The sequence below is a fragment of the Saccostrea echinata genome, unplaced genomic scaffold (assembly GCF_033153115.1).
Source record: "Saccostrea echinata isolate AGI-Se365-2 ecotype Australia unplaced genomic scaffold, CSIRO_AGI_Sech_v1 ptg000054l, whole genome shotgun sequence".
NCBI lineage: Eukaryota > Metazoa > Mollusca > Bivalvia > Ostreida > Ostreidae > Saccostrea > Saccostrea echinata.
Window position 1 is genome coordinate 22857895 of NW_026889803.1, and position 13599 is coordinate 22871493.

The window sequence follows — 13599 nt, forward strand, 5'->3', positions numbered from 1 at the left end:
ATAAATATTTTCTTCTCAAGAACAACAAGGCCATGGTTAGTCATATTGATATGGAAGCATCCTCAGGTAGTGTTGTTCAAATCATGATCCCCACCCCTATCCCCACCCCCTACCCCCGCGCCGGGTAGGGTGGCAGACATCTTTATAATTCCGTTTTCAAGAGCAGCAAAGCCATGCATGATTAGTTATATAAATATAGAAGCATCTGCAGAAAGTTAAGATCCAATTTCATTCAAAACATGGCACCTGGGGTAGGGTATGCCTGGAACAGGCAATCAAAACTTTACATATGAATATATAGGAGAAGAAATCTGCTGACGAAGAACAGCAGGGACATATTGACTCATGTGAGTGTTGTGGCCCATGGGCCTCTTGTTTCACAGTTCTAAATATCTTTCACTTCAATAGACTTTTCATGTCTTTTTCCTACTTAAAAATGAATATCTATATCAAGACATGTTTACTTTTTTTCCAAAAATGTCTTTTGTGGCGTATTGGATATTAGTGAGAACTTAAAATCTATGTATACGCAGGAGTTGCTCATCAAAAATGTCAATTCTTTCATTCTTACAAAGCTACTACCATTTGAACATTTTGGTCCTAGATTCGTGTAGACATTCCCCAGCAGCATAAAAAAACACTCTAGTCTCTTTCGGGTATTTTCCTGTCTGTACACATAATTTTTAGCTCAAGTGAGCTTTTCTGATCACCTGTTGTCCGTCCGTCACTTTTCACATTTAAACTTCTCAAGAAACACTGGGCCAATTTTGACCAAAGCTGGTACAAAGCATCCTTTGGTGAATTGTTTGGTTTAAATTGATAAAATGAAGGGCCAAGCCCCCATACAAGGGGAGATAAACCACACTGCTCAACGCGTTATCGGCTATTCGGTAGTTATCGGGCATTCGGTGGATAACAACTTTTGACAGATTAGTAAATTGTTGCAAATAAACACTGTAAAAATAAAACAGAGAATGTTGATTGTGCTTTTTGTGAACAGGGATGAATACAGATACGAAATAAAGCCCCAATATATCTTATTATAGTATCTGTGAGTCTTGGGAAGACTTTAAAAGTCAGATTTGTTATATTTTGCAAGTTTTTGTTTGATTGTCATTGCTGCATATAGCCTCTTTCTTCAAAATACGTATATTTACCTTACATTAATTATTGTCCACAATATGACATCGTCAGAATCTCGCAAAGATGTAATTAAAGGGTAAAATTCCCGTTTTTTAACTTTCAGGATGTTATCGGAAATACGGTTGAATGGTTCACTTTGTTACCGGAAATTTCGGTTTTTGTTATCGGAAACAAAGGTTGTCATAGCTTAGGAAAAATGTAAAGAAACAACAGAAATCTTTACTAAATCAAAATATTTGAAGTGGCAGGCACACATTTCTAATTTTTGGCTATCATTTGTATCATTTTAGAATATGTAACTTTAAAAATGAGTGTTTTGTTTTGAGTGTTTTTGGCATTTCTCATAATCACTGAAATGTGTATGATCTTCACATGTTCGAAAATATGGTATAAGTTTTAAAACCTCTGAATTACAAATCTCTATTGTAATCAAAATACAAATTCCAGATTTAATAATTGCGATTCTTACGTGGTATTATTCGCAATATAAAAGCATCGCGATAATCGGTGAATTCACAGTAATTTACTCTTAGTTTTCTGTGTGTTGCCTTTCAGTTACGCACTGTTCTTAGCTTTTGTCTCTGTTTTCCTTGCTTCGTCTTTATTCGTTGAATTTGCATTCTTGATCTACCCTTAGACGCCCTTTGGTAGTGCTAATTAATTTGGATTTTGGATCTCAGTCTGTGATTGTCCATAAAATAAATAAACCATTTTGTTTAATAGAATAAATCGATTTTGATTTCTACAAAAGCTAAAATGTGATGAAATATTCCGAAATTTTTATAAAATATCATTTGAAAGAGCTGCATATCTTTAGAAAGAGAGCGATTTGGTTTGTGCTTTTTGCTGCTGAAAGTATAATCATTTATCTGCCAAAGATCACAAACTTTGTTTTCTGAAGTTCGCAATTATCGCTGAATGAAGAAATTTAAAATCACATATGTTTTCTAAACATTGTTTTCCTTCCACCGAATGCCCGATAACAACCGAATAGCCGATAACGCGTTGAGCAGTGTGTAAACAAGAAAAGACAAAAATAGGGTGGGGTCATTAAAAAATCTTCTCAAGAACCACTGGGCCAGAAAAGTTGAAACTTACGTGGAAAAATTCTGGGGAAGTGTAGATTCTAAATTGTTCAAATCATGAACCCGGGGATAGGGTGGGGCCACAATGGAGAATCAAAGTTTTACTTATATATAGGAAAAATCGTTAAAAATCTTCTCCCCAAGAACCACTGGGCCAGAAAAGCTGAAACTTACATGGAAGCATCCTGGTATAGTGTAGATTCTAAATTGTTCAAATCATGACCCCCGGGAGTAGGGCGGGCCACTGTGTGAAACCAAAGTTTTACATTGAAATATATTGGAAAAATCTATAAAAATCTTCTTCTCAAGAACCACTTCGCCAGAAAAGCTGAAACTTACAAGGAAGCATCCCAGTGTAGTGAAGATTCTAAATTGTTCAAATCATGACCCCCGGGGAATAGGGTAGGGCGCATTACAGTGGGGAAAATCTGGTGAAAAACAGCAGGTCCAGCGTTACTCAGGTGAGCGTTGTGGCCCATGGGCCTCTTGTTTAATAGTTCGGTGCTCCAAGACGTTCAATGACGTTGCCATTCTTGACTTTTTTACGCAATGTTCATTTATAATTAGCGATAAAACAGTCATAATCCCTCCGATTTATGAATATTTTAGTGACAGATGAAATATCTCGAAGATTTATGCGCTACTTCAGTGCAATTTTCAATTTTAAAAAGAAATGTCTATATGTAATGTAAACGTGCAGAAAGGTGACATGCTCCGTGAAGCATGTTTCCTCTAAGTTAAATAGCTGTATATTTTTGAAAGCTATATAGGGCGTATCTAAGCTAAAAAAAAAAAAAAAAAAAAAAAAAAAAAAAAAAAAAAAAAACGAGAATAAGTGTAGATACACTTGATATATGTTATTTACGTTCAAATTAAAATTTTCAGCGATTTTAAACTCCAATAACCAACCTCATGTTTCCTTAGTTAAATTGAAATAAACTGTGTCTGCTTTTTAAATGCGGAGTCGGTAAATAAATCGGTTATTGTTTTAAATTTCTAATATCTTTGAAACGTGATTGATTTATATGTGTAATTTACAGGAAAGTCCTATCTTTTTGTAAAGTAATAAAACAAATAGAAAGATTTTTATAATTTTAGTTAGTCTGAACTTATAAAAAAAAATACGCCATATATGTCTTTAAGGATCAGCGAACAACACCAAATATGTGCACATTAATTGGAAAGTACGTTTGTCCGCGAACTTTTCTAACAATCCTCGTATGCATGTAATTATACAAATTAATCAAAATATAAAAAGTTAGGGAATGTTTAATTTTAGGTGACTAATGATCTGTTAAGGACAGATAATACAAACAAACTTTTTCAAAAATCTTAAAAAATATCAGCTTGAGTAATATTTATATGATTAATAGGTTTTACCGTAAATATTTAACTTTTTCATTCAAAGTTTAGCAATAATGGGATTTTAACTGACAAAAACTTGCATAGATTTAATGAGGATGATAAGAGAAATGTAGATTTTGAACAAAATAGAAAGTTTACAATTACTTTGTAATTCATATATTTATGATTCGCATCGTTTGCAACCAAAATAAGTCAAAACAAGATGTGTTAGTGAAACACTGATACCTCCGTATGGCAGTTTATGGCGAAGGTTAAAGTTTCTCAAATGCAAGTCAAACTCCAAGGTCAAGGTCAAGAGATAAAAAATGTTGTTACCCAAAGAAAGGACTTGTGTCATTGGATATACCTAGTAAATATGAAAGCCCAAGCCCAACCATTCAAAAGTAATGGTCAAAGACAATGTTTTCTAAAAGTGGGTGAAACTACAAGGTCAAGGTCAAAGGATCAAAATTAATGGTACGCAGGTTAGACCTTGTAATAAGAAATATACATGCAAAATATGAAAGTCCTAGCACCAACTTTTCAAAAGTTATGGCGAAGGTTTAAGTTTTTCAAAAGTAGGTCAAACTCCAAGGTCAAAAGGTCGAAATTTTTGGTAGCCAAAGGAAGGTCTTGTCACAAGAAATATACCTATGAAATTTGAAAGCCCTTGTACCAACTGTTCAAAAGTTATGGCCAAGGTTATAGTTTTTTAAAAGTGGGTCAAACTATAAGGTCAAGGTCAAAAGGTTAAAAATATTTACACCTATGGAAAGGTCTTGTCACGATGAATAAACATGTGAGATATGAAAGCCCTAGCACCAACCATTCAAAAGTTATGGCCAAGGTTAAAGTTGGGTAAATTTTTGCAAAAGTTGGTCAAACCCAACGGTCAAGGTCAAATATGTTGGTACACAAAGGAAGGTCTTGTCGCAAGAAATACACATGTGAAATATAAAAGCCATAGCTCCAACCAATCAAAAGTTATGGGCAATGTTAAAATTTTTGCGGACAAACATATACACAGAAAATCAGACAGACAGACAGACGGACGGACAGGGCAAAAACTATATATCCCCGAATCTTCGATTACGGGGACATGAATATATATACCAATCCAGCATAGAATTTTTGTTTGTGTCCTTAAGTACGATAAGATATATTGACCATATGTCTGTAATTAAAAATTTTTTTGAAGACACCAGATCTTCTGCCGGAGAGAAAAGAGCCAGCTAATGTTGGGATCAAAAATCATTACAGAACTCTTGCAGAGAACACCAAGAGTAACGGGGAAAAAATGATTGGACAGTATGAAAAGGCGATATATGGAGAGTAAGTTTAAATAATATTGATATTACATATTTTTTAAACCTTGCCAGTTTATAAGCTCACCAGAGCCAAAAGCAAAAGCAAGTAAGATATCCTGATCGAAATCTGTTGTTTGTTGTCGGCATAAATTTATCACACTTTCAGAGTGTCATTGGGTTAAGGGAATTCAATTTTTATTGGAGGACTATGTCCACTTTGAGGAGGGATAATTAAGAGAAAAAAAGGGGAAAGGTCATTTAAAATATTTTGCGTCAGAAAAGATAAAAAAATTACGAGTTCCTAAAATTGCAAATAAAATCCGGTATATCTTATACCGGATATCAATTGCAATTTAGGTACTCGTAATTTTTTACAATACAATAAACAATACAATGAAAGGGTCTTCCGCTGAAGATAGAAGACCTTAGTAACTAGATCTAATCTGGTTGTGGGCATAATATAAGATAGGATTTGTCATTTTAAAAAAATATTAAAATCTATCTAATGTTGGTGTTTTAAGGAGAGTATTCAATGATCTTTTGTTCAAAATGCCTTCCTACCTTTCATTCTTTATACAATGTATGTTGATAAATTTAGCATTGTGGTCCATCTAGCATTCAGTGATGTTCTCCGCCATTCAAAATACAGAAAAAAGACCTTGTTTCATGATTTGGAAGTAATTTAAATATTTTGGGGGAAAAATCAAATCGTTGTAATTTCATTCTCTTTGACCTCCAACAGAATCCAAAACACATTGTATGATTTTCTCTCTCTTCCCTTCAGAGTGGCCTTGTTTTGAAAGTTCAGACTTATTAATTTTTATGCCCCTAGGCCGAAAGATCCCGGGGGTATATTGTTTTTGTCCTGTCTGTCTGTTTGTCTGTTGTAAACTTTAACCTTGCCCATAACTTTTGATTGATTAGAGCTATGACTTTCATATTTCACATGTGTATTCCTTGTGACAAGACTTTTCTTTGGGTACCATCATATTTGACCTTTTGACCTTGACCCTGGAGTTTGACCCACTTTTGCAAAATTTTATGAGACTTTAACCTTGGCCATAACTTCTGAACAGTTGGTGCTTTGGGTTTCAAATTCACATGTGTATTCTTTGTGACAAGGCCTTCCTTTGGATACAAACAACTTTGACCTTTTGACTTTGACCTTGTAGTTTGACCTACTTTTGAAAAACTTTAACCTTGACCATAATTTTGAACAGTTGGTGCTTGGGGTTTCAAACTTCATATGTGTATTCTTTGTGACAAGGCTTTCCTTTGGATACCGACAACTTTGACCTTGACTTTGTAGTTTGACCTATTTTTGAAAAACTTTAACCTTGGCCATAACTTTTGAACAGTTAGAGCTTGGGGTTTCAAACTTCACATGTGTATTCCTTATGCCAAGACCTTCCTCTGCATATCAACCTCTTTGACCCTCAGGGTTCTCCACAAGGGGTTTTACCATGGCGGCCCGCCATGGTTAAATTTATGTGCGCCATGGTTAAACGAGCTGCGCCGTGGTTAAAATCGGCGGCCGCCATGGTTAAATTTTTATTGCATTTTAGTATTTACACCTACTTTTTAATGACTTGAACAGTTAATTCTGTTTATACTACGACTGCCATGCATCTGGCATGCCTCGAGGGAAAGCGGGCTGTGCTAAACAAACACGGTCGCTGATCGGCGACTATGCTGTGAAGCGTGACAATGGAGGGTCAATCAGCTGAAGATCAATATCTTGAGAATTAATTATCCTTTAGTACACAAACATGTAATTTCGGGAAATTCCAACGTGTTCACTATATGATAACAGATCATAATGAGCAGTAGGTATGCCCAGAAAAAATGAGCCCTTTCAAAATTTCCTATTCTTTGTATTTAATCAATTCCTCATGCTTTGTTTTTAAGTATTAACTTTATTATCTTTCTGATAAAATATACGTAAGTGCCAATTGTCGTCTTAGTTTTAGAGTTACTTCCCGTTTTTATGAAACTTCGCGTGGCACTATTTTTAGCACGGGCACGTGGAGGAACAAACAATGGAGGAAACTCAGCGAAAATGCAATATGTAGAAAAAATAACGTTAAGAAAAAGACAGAATAATGAAAGCAAAATTACAGTAATGCAAATTAATGCGCTTGGTTATACTAAGTTACTTTTACCATGTATGCCACCAGTAAGTTTTCATAGATCATGCAGTTAAAAAAAGCTTAGGCATTAGTAGGATGTCGGCTTTCGTTTGTTTCTGTGTCTATTAACTTTTTTTTTAAAATTACTACCAATTCATCAGTTTTAGTCATATTTAAATAAAACGTTTTATATAACAGGCAACATCAATTCTGTATATCAGTTTTTGAATACTGTTGCCATGGTTACTCTATCAAAATATTATTTTGAAATTCCTTCAAAATGTTCCTACAGTTTTGGACAATTTTGGTACATTTGTAGAGTAATTAAGATACATAATCCTTTTTTATTTTTAATTTTTTAGCTTAAAAAATTATTGGTTATTTCAACTTTTTGTGATGCAGTGGTTAAGCTTTGTGAATTAACCAATCATTGATTAATGAAGGTTAGGAAGTCTAACATGCATTCGTGTTTGTAGTCGCATTGCGCCTTCGCGCAGCCTCCTCCATGGTTAAATTTTCAAATGTGGAGAACCCTGGACCCTATGACCTTGACCTAGGAGTTTGACCTACTTTTGAAAAACTTTAACCTTGGCCATAACTTTTGAACGGTTGGAGCTTGGGCTTTCATACTTTACATATGTAATCCTTGTGACAAGACCTTCCTTTGGATACAACCACTTTGACCTTTTGACCTTGACCTAGGAGTTTGACCTACTTTTGATCAACTTTAACCTTGGCCATAACTTTTGAATGGTTGATTCAAGGGCTTTCATACTTCAAACATGTAATCCTTATGACATCATCTTCCTTTGGATACCAACCACTTTGACCCTTTAACCTTGATAAAGTAGTTTGACCTACTTTTGAAAAACTTTAACCTTGGCCATAACTTTTGAATGGTTGGTGCTAGGGTTTTCATACTTCACATATGTAATCCTTGTGACAAGACCTTCCTTTGGATACCAATTACTTTGACCCTTTGACCTTGAGATAGGAGTTTGACCTACTTTTGAAAAACTTTAACCTTGGCCATAACTTTTGAATGGTTAGTGCTAGGGCGTTCATCCTTTACATATGTAATTGTTGAGACAAGACCTTCCTTTGGATACCAACAACTTTGACCTTGACTTTGACGTTTTACTTACTTTTAAAAAAACCTTTAACCTTCGCCATAACTTTTGAACAGTTGCAGTTCTTCGAGACAAGGCCTTTCTTTGGGTACCAACATTTTTATCTTTTGGCCTGGATTTTGACTTGCATTTGAGAAACTTTAACCTTCGCCATAAGCTGCCATACGGGGGCATCAGTGTTTCACAAACACATCTTGTTTTTTTTTTAATCAAATTGTTAAAATTTTATTCTATTTGACCTTCACAAGCTTCCAAAACACATTGCATGATGTTCTCCCGTCTTCAATATACCGAAAATGGTCTTGTTTTAGATCAGATTTAGATGCTCAAAAATTCCAAGGATCTTTAAGAGAACTTTTTTTATTTGAAATATTCAATGTTATAATACAAACATAAACATATAAAATAAACACAATCTTGTCATTGTAGTATTCATTTTTGTGAGAGAGCGAGAGAGAGAGAGAAAAGGAGAGAGAGAGGGGAGATGAGTTAAAAAAAAATGTGGGTGACCGGTAGCTAAATAGAGGAGAAAGCAAAGCTAAATAATTTAAAGACAGGGTTCATTAATGTTAGTATGAAGTATGGATTGCCATTTTTGCCAGGAGGTGTTAAACTCATTTATTTTATTGCATTCCCTGGCATGATATATTTCAATGACTTATAAAGAAATTTGAAATCATTTAGAAAACCATGGATAGAGAGTCAAAAGTTTTGACAACGAACTCTGTAAATGTATTGCTTTATTGACATAAGCAAAATATTTAAAGATTTTGATGATTTTGTATTACTTATATCTCCAAATATGAAAGTGTACAATCTTAAAGAGACCTTAAAAAACCACAAAATATTATGAAAATTTTAAATTGTTGAAATTTCATTCTTTTTGACCTTCAACAGACTCCAAAACACATTGTATCATGTTCTTCCTCTTTCAAAATAACGAAAATAACCTTGATTTGACGTTTGAAGGAAAATTAAATTTTTTGAAAATTTTAAATCGTTGAAATATTATTTTATTTGACCTTCAAAGGATTCCAAATCACACTGTATGTTCATCGCGTCAGTCTTTCAAAGTAACATCATATTTGGCATCTTTAAAAAATATTCAATTGTTTACTTTTAAACTTATTAATGAGCTCTTCCACCTAGATAATAACGAAAAATGACAGACATTAATGATTTTAAAGAGATTGAAATTTTATGGGGAATTTTAAATTTTAGTGTTTCCCTTTTCTGTCATAAATGCATTCAAACTAAATTGATTTGATGCTTCCTGTTTTCAAAGTATGTATAAGAAGTTGACCTTTTATGTGAACTAGTTTAAATTTCAACCTGTTTATTATTTAAATTGCCAGGTTGGAATTTTTTTTCCTTTTTTTTCTATGTAATAATGTATATTTCACGTCGCTGTCAATAACTTTTACAAGTGCTGTCAAAACCCTAACATACCTGAGCTCATATTTTATTTAAATTATTGTACTTAAACGATAAATAAATATACCATTGGAAAGGTCTCGTTAAGACGGTATTGGAAGTTTTAAAATCGGTCAAGAAATAGAAAAGTGATGAATTTTTTATGGCATCAAAGTATACCCTCCAAGGTTCAAAGACATTCCTACTAATTGTGTTCGAAACCTTTTATTTTTCGGTGTTCTGCAAATTAGAAAACCCAAGGAGTTCGCAGTAGCTCTGGAAGTAGCTCTGGAGAGATTTAGCGAGACTACAGTGAGATAAGGTAAATTATTCATGGAAATGTGGGTAGGAAGTGACTAGCACGTGGAGACATGGTAAACAGAAAAGTTATGTTGCGTTTCAGTTTTCACCACTGTATAATATCTGACGGTAGAAATGTACTTCAATCTCTCTTGAATTCATTCAAACTTCAATTAGTATTCTTTATATCATTATGTTCTGCGTTATTCTCGTTATTCTTTTTCGACTTACTTGCATGGGAACTGGGACTATATTTTTTGGCGTCAGATCAGCAAATAAGGTACCAGCATGGCTTAAACTAACAATTCAGCTGAATGAGTTGAATTACATTGTGTGTTACTACGGATACTACAGGAATTTTAAGGAATTTTAGGCTTGGTGAAAAAAAAAATACAGGCGATCGGAAAGACACAAAGAATTTTTTCCCCATGCATTTTGTAGATGAAAAGCAATCTCTCCATTTTTATTTGCATGCTCACATTTACAAACAATTCTATTGTTAAATAAACATGGAATTCTAGATTTCTCAAAGCCATTCTGTAAGGCGATTTGCGTCTGTATTCCTTTGTTGTACTATTAATGAATACAATTGTCTGGTGGGTCTCCTGGCCAAAATACATGTGATCACAGGTATTGTAATGTAAAAAAAAAAAAACGTACTTCCGTTTAAATGTCTAAGGGATGCCGCTTGTTTTCCTTAACGTTGCACAGCCTACGTTTTATTTTATACATTTTCTAGTTAAACAATGGGAAAAAAAATTACAAACACCCGTGAGATCTTCTATAGTTTCTAATGTTTGTATTTTTTCCATAAAACTTTTTTTCGAATTGGTTTTTTTGCAGTCCACTGATTGACAAGAACCACTTGTTCGAAGTAAAATATAAACATGTAGTGTCCAGTAAACGTTGTTATTCATTCAACGATTGGTCAATTGTTCGTACATGTAGTAAGTTCCTCTGTGTGCATTAATAACAATAGCCATATAAGGTAAACAAACTTAAGGTTCGTCAATGTTGAAGACATATTACACATTTTTTTCTACCATTGTATCGGGCGATTTTGTCACAACTAAGCTCCAATTTTCGCCGTTTTGTTTGTATGTTGTTTAACGTCCCTCTCGAGAATTTTTCACTCATATGGACCCGCCCCACTTGCCGGTGTAACGACGAATAGTGACCCCCGTAGAATATTGACCGGGGGTCATTTTTCTACGTAGAAATTTGACCCCCTGGTCAATACTCTACGTGGAAAAATGACCCCTTTTTTCGTAGAAATTATGGCCGGGGTCATTTTTCTCCGTGTGGGTTGTAGAAAAATGACCCCGTAGAATAATGACCCCGTGACTTTTTTTCTATGCAAAAAAAAACTGGTTTTGGTAGGACTATTCTTGTTAGGCAAATACATAGGGGTAAAATCACGCAGCCTAAAAGTTTTAAAGTTTAAGTAACAAAAGGTTACACTATACATTACATGTACATCAATAATACAAGATGTTTTATCCCATTAAAGGAAATCAAATAACTATAGGCTATTATGCTGTTCGATGACTATAAGAAAACAAAAATACATGTGTTCTTAGATTTGTTTTATCAAATTTTATTTTTAAAAAAAGTTTCCAAAGTCGTCATTAAAAAAAAAACAAGATTATTTACTTAGCTGGTGTCAGAGAGAGAAATTTATATATGAATAAAAATGCATGGTTTCTGTGTATAATTGTAATGATCCTCTTTAAATTTTACTCTGGGTAAATAATGTAAAAAAAAAAAGAAAAAAAAAGAATGAAAATAAGGTCTCAAGGGTTTTTTTTTCTGAAGTTACAAGAAAGATTAATGTTTTCGAACCCTACCCAAATAAATCTGGGTGAAAAAAATGGACAATTGTTAAGAAAATTAGATCTCATATATATCTTTGACTTTCTGGTAAAAAAAACTTCTAATAAAAATATATAAGGAAGATTAAATTTGTGTAAAAATAACAGACAGGACTAAATCAAAATTCCTCTGATATTCCTCAAATATCTCAGAGACACAAAAAATGGTTAGCTCAAAATCTTTACCAATGTCTTTTGTCGTTTGCTAGTGTCAACAAAACCTATAAACAAAATGAGGCTTTTTACATGTACATAAAAAAATAATTAATTAATAAAAGAGGTGTTTGGTATACTAAGAATTGACATAAGTTTACACACAGTTGTACGTATTTCCCCTTTCTAGTTATATGTAATAAGTTTTACCAATAGAAAAAAAAACGAATGTTGCATTATGAAAAAGCTTCGCTGCCTAATTTACATATTATTTTTTCCCTAAGTATGATTGGCAATATTAGCACAATTGAAGTTGCGTTTGCAAGACTACATACAACTGTACCAAAAATATTGTTCAAGTACGTGACTCGTGTCAGCGTATCTATAGTGGTAAGTTTTGAGGGGGTGGGTAACGAGGATGTAACCCACTCTTTGAATTTACTAGCCTATAAAAAAAAAATCTGGCCATGTCTTTCCTATGCACAAATTAAGCGATCTTGCTGTGTGATACGAGGTTTTAAAAATATAAGAGTCTTTAGGATAATAGTAAACAAAAATCTTTTTTTCTTACATTAAAAATCCTACTTATATATAGGATCTCCCATGATTTGTAGTTGGATATGATTTTTATCCAACGAGTTGTGTGTTTTTTATCCCCGAGCCTTGGCGAGGGGATAAAAACACACAACGAGTTGGATAAAAGTCATATCCAACTACAAATCATGGGAGATTCTTTTATCACATGTTTAATACTTCACAACCAATGTTATAGGACTCCACTTTATTTACTTCATCGCGCTAACGCAAACACCATTGTGACGTCACAACCGTGGATTATGAAAAATTTATCCAATGAGTCATATCCACGAGATAAAGGGGTAAACATGGGATAAATATAGGATCTCCCATGATTTGTAGTTGGATATGATTTTTATCCAACGAGTTGTGTGTTTTTTATCCCCGAGCCTTGGCGAGGGGATAAAAACACACAACGAGTTGGATAAAAGTCATATCCAACTACAAATCATGGGAGATTCTTTTTATCCCATGTTTAATACTTCACAACCAATGTTTTACACTGTTTTATATAGGACTCCACTTTATTTTACTTCATCGCGCTAACGCAAAAACCATTGTGACGTCACAACTGTGGATTATGAAAAAATTATCCAATGAGTCATATCCACGGGATAAAGGGGTAAACATGGGATAAAATGAGTTACATAATGCATATGTGCATGATGATGTAGATTATATATGTACATGTATCTATAAATGATCAAGGAAGGGGAGTATATTGCCAGTATTTCTATCACAATCGAAGGGCACTCCTAACAAAAATTTACTATAGTAAACTATACGAGGATTGTCCGGTAAAATCGTGGACAAAGCGTTTTTCTCGAAAAATAATGGGCGCACTCAGCTGAAATTTTCAACAAATGTTTATTTATCATATTTAGGTGCATCGTAATTTTTTGGATAAAATATAGACAAAAACAAAGTGTTTATTACGCTTGAATGTACACAGGGTACGGCCCTACGGCGCACGATAAATGAACCAGGGTTTCATTTGAAAATACATGAGTAAAGTACTAAATAGATAAGGTTGGGGTAAAAATTATCCTATTTTTAATCCACTATCTATTATGTCGTCTTTTGAAAATTTTCAAGGCATTTCCTTAAAATTTGGCAGTTTCCCGAGCATTTGAAATGGGAAAGTGGTA

General features: G+C 33.8%; 1 protein-coding gene across 1 annotated transcript in view; it reads left to right on the forward strand.

The window, feature by feature from the left end:
* LOC133206149 (serine/threonine-protein kinase MARK2-like) overlaps positions 1–13599 on the forward strand; it is a 271416-nt gene that overhangs the window by 242562 nt on the left and 15255 nt on the right. Inside the window, exon 11 of the mRNA XM_061342081.1 lies at positions 4771–4904. Coding sequence (XP_061198065.1) covers positions 4771–4904 — 134 coding nt within the window. The remainder of the gene's footprint in view (positions 1–4770; positions 4905–13599) is intronic.